The 13,250-nt window shown below is 38.5% G+C and overlaps 1 protein-coding gene across 3 annotated transcripts in view; it reads left to right on the top strand.

Annotated features, from left to right (window-relative positions):
* Positions 1-13,250, top strand: part of LOC117963566 (coiled-coil domain-containing protein 171-like) — a 167,968-nt gene that overhangs the window by 46,022 nt on the left and 108,696 nt on the right. For all 3 annotated transcript variants that reach the window (XM_059031740.1, XM_059031749.1, XM_059031750.1), the window contains exons 11-13: positions 157-260; positions 2,662-2,730; positions 3,225-3,425. In XM_059031740.1, the coding sequence (XP_058887723.1) occupies positions 157-260; positions 2,662-2,730; positions 3,225-3,425 (374 nt within the window). The remainder of the gene's footprint in view (positions 1-156; positions 261-2,661; positions 2,731-3,224; positions 3,426-13,250) is intronic.

Here is a 13,250-nt window from a genome sequence, read left to right as displayed (position 1 = left end):
AGCTGAAGCCCAAATTTACAGGATTACAACTCGTGTTTTTGTTTAATGGTTATATTTTGCATACACAGCAACTTAAGAAAGTTAAGAACATTAATGGTTGTTTTTCATCTCAGTCTTTCATTAAAAATGTTAGAAGCTTGACTTTCTGTTTTTTAGGTGAGAGAGACAAAGAGAAACCCCAGAACTTCACTGTCATTATTGAGAACTTGAGGAGGACCTTGACATGTTACCAGGACAGATTTGAAGATACTTCAAATGAGGTACAGTTGGACTTTTATAGTTATAGATAGTTCTAGAACAGTGATTTTCAGCACTGGTAAGTGTCCAGGTTTTTGCTTCAACCAGGGACTAAATATTGTTTTAAACATGCATTGTTGTCTGATGCACATACAACTACAGATAGTTGTTGCTCTAGTGTCAAAGTTAAAACAAACTGCAATACAATAAAAAAAAAAAAAAAAAAAAACCTGAAAAACAACAAAAACTGGATGAAACACAACTTGAACCATTATTTAAACATAAGCATCCCAAGCAACTGACAGATGATAATGCTGTGGCAACAGTACAGTATACATTTGTAACTTAAAAAAAAAAAAAGTTTCAAATGTACTCCCTCAGTCTACAGGGTGGTCTGCTGCAGTGGCCAAAGTGCTTGTTTGTGTTGGACATCAGTCTGTGTTTTCTGAGTGTGTTTATTTTGCGTAATTGAAAAGTTTGGCCCATATGCTTGGACAAAAAGGACATTAAAGCTAGTGTTTCCTCCATAATTATCCAAGTCCATGTATTTTTCACAAGTAACACTGGTCTATATACACTTTTTCCCAATTTTAACATTATAAACTGACTTTTTTATTCTACTCGTGTGGCTTAATTTGAACTTTCAGAACTACAGGAATCCTATCCTCAGGACCAAAAGCTATGCTGAATTGTAAATCAAAGGCTGTGAAAATATAGCCAGCACTAATTACATCTTGCTAGTTTTTGTGTCAATTTAAACCAGCAATGAGTACTAAAAGGTAGGCTTATTTTATATGCGGATACTAGGAATAAGTTAGAAAAGAGGTTCTAAAACTCATTTGTTCTCTTCTTCCTAGTATTCCTAATATGGCATTTTTATGTTTCTAGTAACCAGGGCTGCTATTGGAAACTTTAAAGTATCACTATAGAATAAATGTACACAGAACCTTTATAACAACACAGGATAAAATTAAAGACACATACATTATAAGTGGAGTTCATTAAACATTGAAAATTGAGTACCTGGCTTAAATACAGTAGTTACATACTAGACTGCTAACACATGTTTCCTTAGTCCTTTACATAAGTCTTCTTTCATTTATCCTCAAACTTTACAGGGCAGCAGGGGAAGCCAATTTATCAAAAAGCCTTCAATTTGTGCTAGTTTGCCTCTGTTAGCCACCGTTTAATAAAAAGGCCATGTCTTATGTGCTCATGGGGGATTTGGCAGGGCAACGAGCACAGTTACAAGTAATTGACGGAAATAATTACGCCTCTAAAGGTTCTAAGAACTACCTGATCCGGCCTGTATAGGACTCTGAAGTAACAGTCAGTAGTTTAAATGTCTCTGTTGAGGCCTTGAGAGGAAAGCCTCCAAGTAAGTAGGAACACGTTGCCCACAGTGAATTGTTACTAGGGAAGATGGATGTCACATGATCCTCAGCAGTGTAGAAAGGTCGACTCAGCAGGCTTTGGCTAAGAAGTGTGCTTAGTTGAGAATATGTGCCAGAGACAGCAGTGGGACGACTAAGGGGGTGGCTCTGAAGGAATGTAAATGGAACTGTTTGACAGAAAGAAGAATGAACTGTCAAAAAAAATAAATCGCAAGCTGTTGCGGTTCCTTAGATGACCTGCCACCTGACTCCCTGGTAGGAGAGCGAATGACTGACCCTGGAATTGTGTCCTACTGTGCCAGGGGCTGTGCAACACTCAAGTGACCTACACAGATTTAAAAATTTTTTTTTAAAAAAATGGGGCAGTATTGGCTTTCTTGTACAGTCAAAAAAAAACAATAATACACACTGCATTTCACTCACACTGATACATTTACTCAAGAAAGTGGTAATGACCTTTAATAAAGCTATGAAAAGCTCACTTACACTATGTTTTGCCTGATCGAAATACTGTAGAAAAATATGGGTGCTCTTTTGCACAGTTCTGGGTACAGAATTTTTATAGCAACAGATCAAATAGCACATTTAAGTTAAGCTTTGGAGTCTTTTTATGTATTTTTTGTAGGTTTATTTTTTTATTTATTTATTTTTTTCCAGCCAGCACTCCTGGAAAAATATTAGTACAAGTAGCTCATATTCACTTTCCTCTCTCGTGGAACTGAACCCCAAGAGCACATATAACACTTAAGTGAAGCAGAAATCTGTAGGTGTACAAATCTGTACGGTCCTGTACAGTACGTCAAAGTTTTTATTTCTAAATAATGCATTTCATGTTAGATTTGTATTTTTGACGTATACAGTATTTGACATATAATTTCGGTAGATCACTGCCTTTTCTAAGACTTGGACTCTGCAGCTACTTGGTCTTGTTTAGAATAACATTTTATTGGTGTAGGTTTTTGCTTAATTTTTAATAGAAAGCACTTTAAAAGAAAAACGTTGTTGTTGATGTTGTTGTTGTTTTTTGCAGCTGGTTCAAATGACTAAAGAATGTCAGTTGAAAGAAGAAACAATCCAGGCACAGAACAAAGAGATTGAGGTGAGAAAATGTTTCTATTTTCCATTTGTGCAAATCTTATAGTTGTGAAACCAAGAGGCACACAGAAAAAAACAAAAAAACAAACAAAAAAAAGAACCCTGAAAAACATGTGTCTTTGAACAGAATAGCTTAAAATACAGCAGCAACTTTCCCTTTTTTGGAAGTATTGTGCCTCATGACCTCTTATCAGCAAGTGGCTTATCAAGTATAGGAGCAAATAAGAATGTCTATTTTGTTTATCAAGAAATACGCCTATTTCCACTCACTCTTAAATTCACTAAATCTAAAGATATAGTATAGGGAAACTGGCACTGTGTCTTGGTGTGTGAATAAGCAGAGGCCACCGGTCTGTTGTGCTGTCAGTCCAGCACATTACATCACATCTAAAGTCATTACATACTGGCATATTATAAATAATTCACTGGGGGGGAAAAAACACTGGGCAATAAGCAACTTTACTAGAAGTTTCATTCTTTCTTCCAATGTCATATTAGGAAGCACAACAGAACCTTTCTGATGCCAGCAATGAGTTAAGTGAACTGCGTTCTGAATGCGCAGACAGAGAGGCCCTCGTAGGCAAAGCTGAAATGGAGCTGCAGAATATGCGGCACCACTGGGAGACAGAGAAAATGCGTGCCATGGAAGCTGAAAATGAAATCCAGAAGCTTACTCAGGTTCACCAGAAGGATTCAGAGGTATTACTGTTAACAGAAGGTTTGGTTAATCATGTTTTTGTTTTTTTCCCACAAAAATGAATTCTACATATACATATATATGATATGAACCTAAAGTCTAGGTATGATGACATTATTTTCAGATGGTCCAAAATGGAAACTGTAGAATTATTGACTTATTATTTTATTATCCACCACTGGGTATTCATGTCTCCAACAATGAGGATACAGTTGAAACATGCAACATATATGTAATATGTTTGACATGTATCTAGAGAACCTCTTTTCTAATTATGATGAACCTTTCAAACTCTCTCTCTACCTCCATATACCCCCAGATCATATATGGAGGCATCTGCCTGTATGTCATCTAACCTTTTTGCATACAGTAGTTAAAGATAATTGTGATCAGTTATATGATAAAGTAGAAATGATTTTTGCCAAGTTATAATAATGTAAACCTTTAAACTGTTGTGGGTGGGTGTCACAAAGACGGCTGCAGTGGGTGACGTCAGACCAGAAACAGGAAGTAACACACAGAGACTTGGGGTTTTGATGAAGCTGAGCACGTGATCGCGCTCAGCATTTAATAATTAAACAGAACAGAAAATAAAAAGGTTGTAACAAAAACACAGGACACGGCACTTACGCCAAAATAAATATATAAACAAAACGGACTAACAGACAAACGAACAAACACGGTGAGTGAAAACACTTATATTTACGTTCTTACTTTTTACTCCTCTCTCTCCCGTTCTCCACTCTCGAACACCCAACCCCGAGTGAGTGAAAACATGCTGCTTTTATGCAGTTGTACCGAGACTCGATTGCTAGTCAATTATTCAGTTGGAATCTCGGTAAAACTGCACATGAATTAATTAAAGTGCACTTTCCCGTGTTCACATACTAATACTTTAAATGCACGTGATGTGATGTGCCATCCTCTTGCCTAAATACAAATATACAATTTAAATCACACGTGAAACACAGACCCGTTTATATCCCGTGTACCAATGACTATACACCAACATTTACACACAACACGTAACATATAAACATAAACTACGCACAAGGGCGTGGCCACATTGCCACAGTGGGAATGTACAGTTCCGTAGTACGTTATCAGTATTACAGTTCCATCAGCTGTAGCTATAGTACTGCAGCATGTTGAAATCAACTGGATGCATGAGGGTTAAGACATTTAAAAGCTAGTCTTTTTAGATTACTGCAGTTGTCATTTCTCCTCCGATTAGGAGGTTTACTGCTTCCAGTCTAGCATCCCTTTAGCACCAAATGATAAACATGTCATTCTGGTTGCCAACAGACTTTTACTGCTTACACAAAATACATTTTGCTTCACCCCTCCACTTGCTGTGAACAGTGTGAGTTGAAAATACATTTACTTTATAACCAAATCATACCTATTAATATTTGACAATTTTTTTTTTATTAGCAGTTGCGACTTGGTTGTCAGCCCTGCATGTTTCTAAAACTATGCATTCAAGCCAGGGATGTGTGTAATATAATATCTAATTTAATAGAATGGAACACATTCATTGGATTTTCTGGTGGATCAACACAGTAGATATTTGCGAAGTGATGGTGTCTTGGCTGTTCTCCAGCTTTGATTATGTGCTCTCCCCCACTTCCCCTTCTGTTTCTCACTGGTTGAAATTAACTCTTAACTGTATGCAAAGTCCTGCTTTTTAAAAAGTCTCCACATGGTATAACTCAATATGTTGAGGTCAAAAGAATGACAAAGTTTTAGGTTTATGTAAAGTCATGACACATTCACTTCCCTGGATAAATTCAGAATGGTTGTTTGTTCAGCATTAATTGTTCCATTTCACCCCACAGACCTCTTTCTTGTATGTTTATATAATCATTGGGTCTATCACAAGCATATCTGCTTAAGAGGACAAGATGCGGAACAGCAGAAAAAAACATTCACGCAAAAGACTAACCTACTGATCATATCAAATATTTGAAATCCCTTATTTTGTTGAAGAATACACGCTCGATTTTTAGAAACTTGCACTATTGCTTGTAGTAACTGTAATATCTGACTGTCCAGACCAGCATTTGAAAGCTCTGAAATGTGTAAAAAAATAACTAAATACAACTAAAAGGTCTTTTGAATGGAGCAACCTCATTGGCTAGGGATATTCCTGAGAATGTGTACAGTAGAACCTGTCACATCCAACTGAGTTGGTTCCAGGGGTCTATCGGATATGTGAAAATATTATATCTCAAAGGGAGTCATTATACTACATTGTAGTAGCTTTGTTAATTTTGAAGCATTATACATTCATAATGTCAGGAACATCAGTGTGTTTAAAGCATGATTTGCATGGGACTAAAAATCAGAGTTGGTCAAAAGCAGAGGGTGTCTTTTAACCTCCCAGACATGGACTTGTTTTCATCAAGGAAAGTCAGTACATTCAAAATGAAATGTGATGTTGTGGCCAGAGAGGGCGCTTTTTTGCATGCTTTGTAAACAATCAAATCAGATGTAATTAACTTGTGCAAAATAGAGGAAGAACAAAGCGTATCAACTGAGGGCCTTTTCATTTAGTTGTACCTTCTTTTCCAAAGGTTACAGGCTCCTTGACCACAGTGAATAACTGTTTTGTCCCTTGGTATTTCCATACATACCTTCAAATGCTTTGTTCCAAGTATGAATTTAAGAATTGGCCATTATGTTTTGTATTTTCGCCCATCCCCAGTTTGGTTATACACTAGAATCTCAGGACAGATTGTAGCAATTTTAATATTCTATTATGGTTTATTGTAAAGGCTGGTATTGCTTTGAGGTGAATACCCCTGGAAATGCTTATATCAATTCTAACACAACACTGACATGGTCAATTCGCACAGGACTAAAAAGACACAGGATGCCTGAGTTTTAAATTTTACAGAAGGTCCTGATGACCTGTAAGTAAAGCTGAGGAACTCTGAGAATTATCTGGGATAAAAAGAAATATAAGATTCACACGAACAAAACTTCACCGATGTAAACACAAAAGTACGGGACTACACTAATACTATACAAAGAAAATTGTGAAATTATTGCAAAACAAAGCACTGTAATACAGTACAGTAGTGCGTGACGTATCCGACTGCGGTGGGACCAGAGTAAGGGCGGGTATGTAAAAAGGCAGATAAATGTTTAAAATACCATTATACACAGCTGTAACAATTACTGTGCTTTTTTTAGGGGGCTCCCCTAAATCCCTTGTATAGAAAGATACAGGGTATTAATGCTTGTGACAGAGTAGCCGTCTGCCGTGTGGGTGCGTGCATTCACTGCTGAGTGACAGGCAGGAGATCGAGACGGAGGTTGAAGTTGATACACCCCACAGGCAAACAGGATTTATTTACATATCAACACACTGAACAGCTCATATGACACAACCAGCAATGGTAATGCACGTAGTAAAAACAACGCAGTGTACGGAAACTTTAGTTCAGAGATTGTACATCCCACCAATCTGTGTTCAATAATAAACAAACTCTGGCTACTCGCCTGGCTGTCGGCAGTTGAACTGAAAAGATGCACCAGGAGGCAGAGTTGAGACTGCATCGAATTATTATTTTTTCTGTGAGTACAAGACACTATTGTTTCAGCAGAACAGGAGTAAAAATTAAATAAATAATGACAGGGGACTATAATGCCCGAAGCTGCAGCTGCATTTAATTTTCCACTGTTAGCTGAGCCTGCAGTACATATTCAATAGAGTCAGTCAAAATAATGAGAGGTAAGGTTGTATAGTAAATATGACTTTTTATAATGTAAAGCCATAAATATTTGCGAGCCTTTTATAATGCGTTTTTCGCGTATGAAAAAAAAAAGTAAACATTTTTGGCATGAATATCTTAGTGCTGTACATATAATGAAGTAATATACTACTACCAGGTCGCCAACATTTCTGGTTTTATAGGTGTGATTTGCCAAATATTTTGGTCGCAAATATTTATGGCTTTACAGTTTGTTTGTTTTTTTAATGTAGCTGATACAGCATAAGTAACATAAATACATAACAGAAAATGTTTTTTAAAGTTCGTACCGCAAGTTTTTTTCTTTCTTTTGTAGTATTTTTTGTAATTAATTTTCTGTTAGTTCACAGAATCGCCGTTTAGCAGTTTTTTCCATTCAGGGCGGGACTGACAGTGATATGAGCCAATCACATGACAGACAGATACTATTGCCTGGTGGTGTAAGGATATGAGGGCAATAGTGCAATAGTTAAATCCTATTTTTTTCTCCTATGATGAGGTTTTAACCAATCACAGGCCAGAATTTCCAAGCACTGACATTTTGGTGGAAATTTATTTTGGGTTTATTGGCGGTTTTGATTGAATTGCCAATATTCTTCCACCAATCGGAGTGTGGCATACAGTGAGTGATCCCGGCCTCTGACAGACTGGTATGCAGCAAAGGTTAAAGAAGCGCTAGGCAAGGGAAAGAATGTGTCGGATGTCAAAGTGAATATGAGAATGACAGTGTGATGAAGCCAATTTGCTTGAAAAAATTAAAAGCAGACCGAACATTTACATCAACAGATTTAGAAAATGTGGAATTTATGATGCAATCAGAAACTCCGAGGCAGTGTAAACTGCACCAAGGCTAACTGGGCTCAGCCCCCCCAAACGTACAATAACTATTAGAAAAAAAAAAAAAAAAAAAAAATATTTAACAAACTTTTCTAAATCCTTAACACAACGATTTACTTTAAACCCCATAACGAACTTGCAAGGTACTCAAAATCACCGTAGCCTCGCAGAGTGCAGTAGCTTCCTTTACTGTGGATGGGGGCGGGTGACGGGTCTCAACATTTTTGTTGTAATAATATAGCGTATGCTGCAGTTTGAGATTCAGATTGGTTTATGTCCTGTGCACAGTAGTATTGCGAGCTCACAAAGTGGTGAAAATGTCAGCGGACATAAGGATTTTTTTTAAACGAAAACAGTCAAGTTCTACCACAGATGCAGACAATGAGGAAATTCAGCCGAAGCTAATTTCACAAACCGCCAGCTTGGAAAATATTGCAGTCAGTATGGAAATCCCTCATCAACATGAAAGGGAAAAAATTGCCGACAAAGTACACACCACAGATAAAAATATACGCTGTTGTGCTGCTACTGCTGCTGGTGGTTTTTCAATTGATTTAAAACTTGGGGACCGATCAAATGGGCCTGTACAGGTGAAGTTGGGTACTTATCCCAAAAGTTCTTTCAGCAAGCAAAATCAATCATTCTCATCGCCATTGTTTGATCGATATCCTACAGTGAATACAGTGTACCTGCCGATGCTGTATTCTGCTACCCATGTAGAATCGGGCTCAGTTGTGTGTCACTTGTCAAACTCTCTTAAGATGACAGTTGAGGAAAACAGAGAATATGCTCGAAAAATTATCTATTTGCTACTTTATCTGTCACACCAAGGACTGGCCTTTAGAGGGCATGATGAAAAGGAAACATCTGAAAACAGAGGGAATTTTCTTGAGCTATGCTGTCTTTTTGCAAAATATGACAAGCAATTTCAAAGGAAACTGCACGGCACGTTCAACATGACAAGCCATGATTTCAAAATGAGATCCTGTACATCGCGACTGACCTGGTGAGGAAACAAACAGCTGAAGATGTGCGGAATGTGGGATTTTACTGCCTGATAGCTGACGAAGGGCGATGTTTCAAGCAAGAGCATCTTTCGATCTATGTTCGCTATGTCAGCACTGACTTGAATGTGTACGAGCGATTTCTCATGTTTAAGGACTGCTCACAATCCAGAAATGCAGAGGGGATCTACAGTTGTCTCAAAGACGGTATACAGACAGTTGGACTAAGCTCTATTCCTATCGTGGGCCAAGCATATGATGGGGCAAGCGTTATGTCCGGAAACACAAACGGAGTCCAGCAGAAAATTAGGAATGACCACCCAACATCCATCTACACCCACTGTATGGCACACAAACTGAATCTTGTTCTTGTGGATGCTTGTAAGGTAAACAGAACCGTGTCAGGATTTTTTTGCATCTTGGAGTCACTGTACTGTTTTTTTTTTTCTATGCCCGGGACCCATTCACTTTTCTGCAATGTACAGCGCACACTTGGTGTAAAATCTGGTTTATTGACCAGTCTGAGTGATACACGTTGGGCGTGCAGGTGGAGAAATGTCAAAGCGTGCAAGTCTGATTTGAAGGCTATTATCCAATGCCTTACGGAGCTCTGGAAGTAACCGGAATTTTTGTTGAGGCAAATAGATTGCTGCTCCAAGTGTAAAAAACAGATTTCATCATCTGTCTCGTTGTCTTTGATACTCTGCTGTCATTGATTCACGTCGCTCACAAGGCGCTGCAGTCTGAAAAGGCCTCGCTCTACACAGCAGCAACGAGCACTGCCACAACTTTGGAAAAAATGAAAAATGAACAAGCATGGAACGGTGTCTGGGAGGATGTCCTGCTATACAGTGAAAATGTAGGACTATCGATTTGAGGGGGACGAAGCCGAACCAAGGCGACTGAGGAAGACCTTAAAACTGGGCGACCTACGTTGTGGATTCTAGCTGCGGAGCGAGAGAGCAGCTTCCCTCTGAACCACGAAATAACAGACAAAAGTGCTCTAACAGGGGAAATTAAAAGGAGGTTTTCTGAGGAATCGCTAGCACTAGCCAGAAGTGTAGATGGTATTCTAGCCTGCAAACCTCAAGCAGTTGATAAGATGCTGGAAATATATGGGAAGGTTCCCTGTGCAGAAAGACGACGTGGAGAAGCGCATAATAAACCGATTGCTGTTGAAAAGTTAAATATATTGCTATCGTTTCAGTTTTATAAATAGGTATGTTGTAAACCGATGTCTGTTCAGATGTTTATTTGTAAAATAAATGTTATATATATATATATATATATATATATATATATATATATATGTATATATATATATATATATATATGTATATATATATATATATATATATATATATATATATATATATATATATATATATATATATATGTATGTATATATATATATATATATATATATATATATATATATATATATATATATATATATATATATATATATATGTATATAAACATTTTGCCTTGCAAAAATATTCAGACCCCTGACCAATTCTCTCATATTACTGAATTACAAATGGTACATTGAAATTTCGTTCTGTTTGATATTTTAATTTAAAACACTGAAACTCAAAATCAATTATTGTAAGGTGACATTGGTTTTATGTTTGGAAATATTTTTAAGAAAAATAAAAAACTGAAATATCTTGCTTGCATAAGTATTCAACCCCTGTGCTGTGGAAGCTCCAAGTTTACACCGATGAAAGAAATTGCCATAACGAGGACACAATTACCTTACCATTGGCCTCCACCTGTGAACCATGAAAGTTGCTGTCACATTTTCTGGATAAAAACCCCACTGTTGAAGGATCATTGGTCAGGCTGTGAATCTGAAGGAAAATGAAGACCAAAGAGCATTCTACAGAAGTTAGAGATAAAGTAATACAAATGCATAGATTAGGGAAAGGGTACAAAATAATATCCAAATGTTTGGATATCCCAGTGAGCACAATTGGATCAATAATCAGAAAGTGGAAGCTGCATCACACCACCCAGGCACTGCCAAGAAAAGGCCGTCCCTCAAAACTCAGTCCTCAAACAAGAAGGAGACTTGTGAGAGAAGCCACAGAGAGGCCAACAATCACTTTGAAGGAGCTACAGAGTTCAGTGGCTGGGAGTGGAGTAATGGTGCACCAGTCAACCATATCAAGAGCTCTGCATAACACTGGCCTGTATGGGAAGGTGGCAAGAAAGAAGCCGTTACTCAAAAAGTACCATCGCGACTGACCTGGTGAGGAAACAAACAGCTGAAGATGTGCGGAATGTGGGATTTTACTGCCTGATAGCTGACGAAGGGCGATGTTTCAAGCAAGAGCATCTTTCGATCTATGTTCGCTATGTCAGCACTGACTTGAATGTGTACGAGCGATTTCTCATGTTTAAGGACTGCTCACAATCCAGAAATGCAGAGGGGATCTACAGTTGTCTCAAAGACGGTATACAGACTGAAAGCACGTCTGAAAGCACGTCTGGAGTTTGCCAGAAAGCATGAGAGTGACCCAGCTGCGATGTGGGAAAAGATAGAGCTTTTTGGCCAAAACTCAAAGCGCTATGTGTGGCGAAAACCTAACCCTGCCCATGCCTCAAGACACACCATCCCTACAGTGAAGTATGGTGGTGGCAGCATCATGCTGTCGGGATGCTTCTCATCAGCAGGGACTGGGCATCTTGTTAAAATTGAAGGAAGAATGGATGGAGCAAAATACAGGGAAATACTGCAAGAGAACCTGCTTCAGTCCGCTAAAAAAAACTGAAGCTTGGGAGGAAATTCACCTTTCAGCAGGACAATGATCCCAAGCACAAGGCCAAAGCAACATTGGAGTGGCTCTGGAACAAAAAGGTGAATGTCCTACAGTGGCCCAGTCAAAGTCCTGATCTCAATCCCATTGAGAATCTGTGGCACTATTTGAAAATTGCGGTCCACAAGTGTCATCCAACCAACCAGAACAACCTGGAGCAAATCTGCCAAGAAGAATGGGCCAAAATCACTCCGACACTGTGTGCAAAGCTGGTACATACTTACCCGAAAAGACTTAAAGCTGTTATTGCAGCAAAAGGTGGCTCTACCAAATATTAATGTGTGGGGGTTGAATACTTATGCAAGCAAGATATTTCAGTTTTTTATTTTTCTTAAAAATATTTCCCAACATAAAACCAATGTCACCTTACAATAATTGATTTTGAGTTTCAGTGTTTTAAAATAAAATATCAAACAGAACAAAATTTCAATGTACCATTTGTAATTCAGTAATATGAGAGAATTGGTCAGGGGTCTGAATACTTTTGCAAGGCACTGTATATATATATTTTTATTGTGACACAAAAGTTAATTAAACAAAAAAAAATACATTTGTTGGTTGCATAAGTATTCACCCACCTGAGTCAATACTTGGTAGAAGCACCTTTGGTAACAATTACAGCTGTGAGTCTTTTTGGGTAAGTCTCTACCAGCTTTGCACATCTGGATCCTGCAATTTTTGCCCATTCTTCTTGGCAAAATTGCTCAAGCTCTGTCAAGTTGGATGGGGATCATTGGTGAACAGCAATTTTCAAGTCTTTGCCACACATTCTCAATCGGATTGAGGTCTGGGCTTTGACTGGGCCATTCTAAGACATTCAGGTTCTTGTTTTTAAACCACTCCAGTGTAGCTTTGGCTGTGTGTTTAGGGTCATTGTCCTGCTGGAAGGTGAACCTCCGCCCCAGTCCCACGTCTCTTGCAGACTGAAACAGGTGTTCCTCTAGAATTTCCCTGTATTTGGCTCCATCCATCTTGCCCTCAATCCTGACCAGTTTCCCAGTCCCTGCCGATGAAAAGCATCCCCATAACATGATGCTGCCACCACCATGCTTCACCGTGGGGATGGTGTTCTCAGGGTGATGAGCAGTGTTGGCTTTGCGCCACACATAGCGTTTTGTGCTAAGGCCAAAAAGTTCAATTTTGGTCTCATCAGACCAGAGAACCTTTTTCCACATGTCTCCCACATGCCTTTTGGCAAAATCCAAACGGGATTTGATATGGGTTTTTTTCAGCAATGGCTTTCTTCTTGCCACTCTTCCATAAAGCCCAGCTTTGTGGAGCGTCCGGGTTATAGTTGTCCCATGGACGGTTTCTCCCATCTCAGCTGTGGATCTCTCCAGCTCCTTCAGAGTTACCATTGGCCTCTTGGTTGCTTCTCTGACTAATGCCCTCCTTACCTGGTCACT

The sequence above is a fragment of the Acipenser ruthenus genome, chromosome 1 (genome assembly GCF_902713425.1).
Source record: "Acipenser ruthenus chromosome 1, fAciRut3.2 maternal haplotype, whole genome shotgun sequence".
Taxonomy (NCBI): domain Eukaryota; kingdom Metazoa; phylum Chordata; class Actinopteri; order Acipenseriformes; family Acipenseridae; genus Acipenser; species Acipenser ruthenus.
This window is presented reverse-complemented; position numbering and strand designations above follow the sequence as displayed.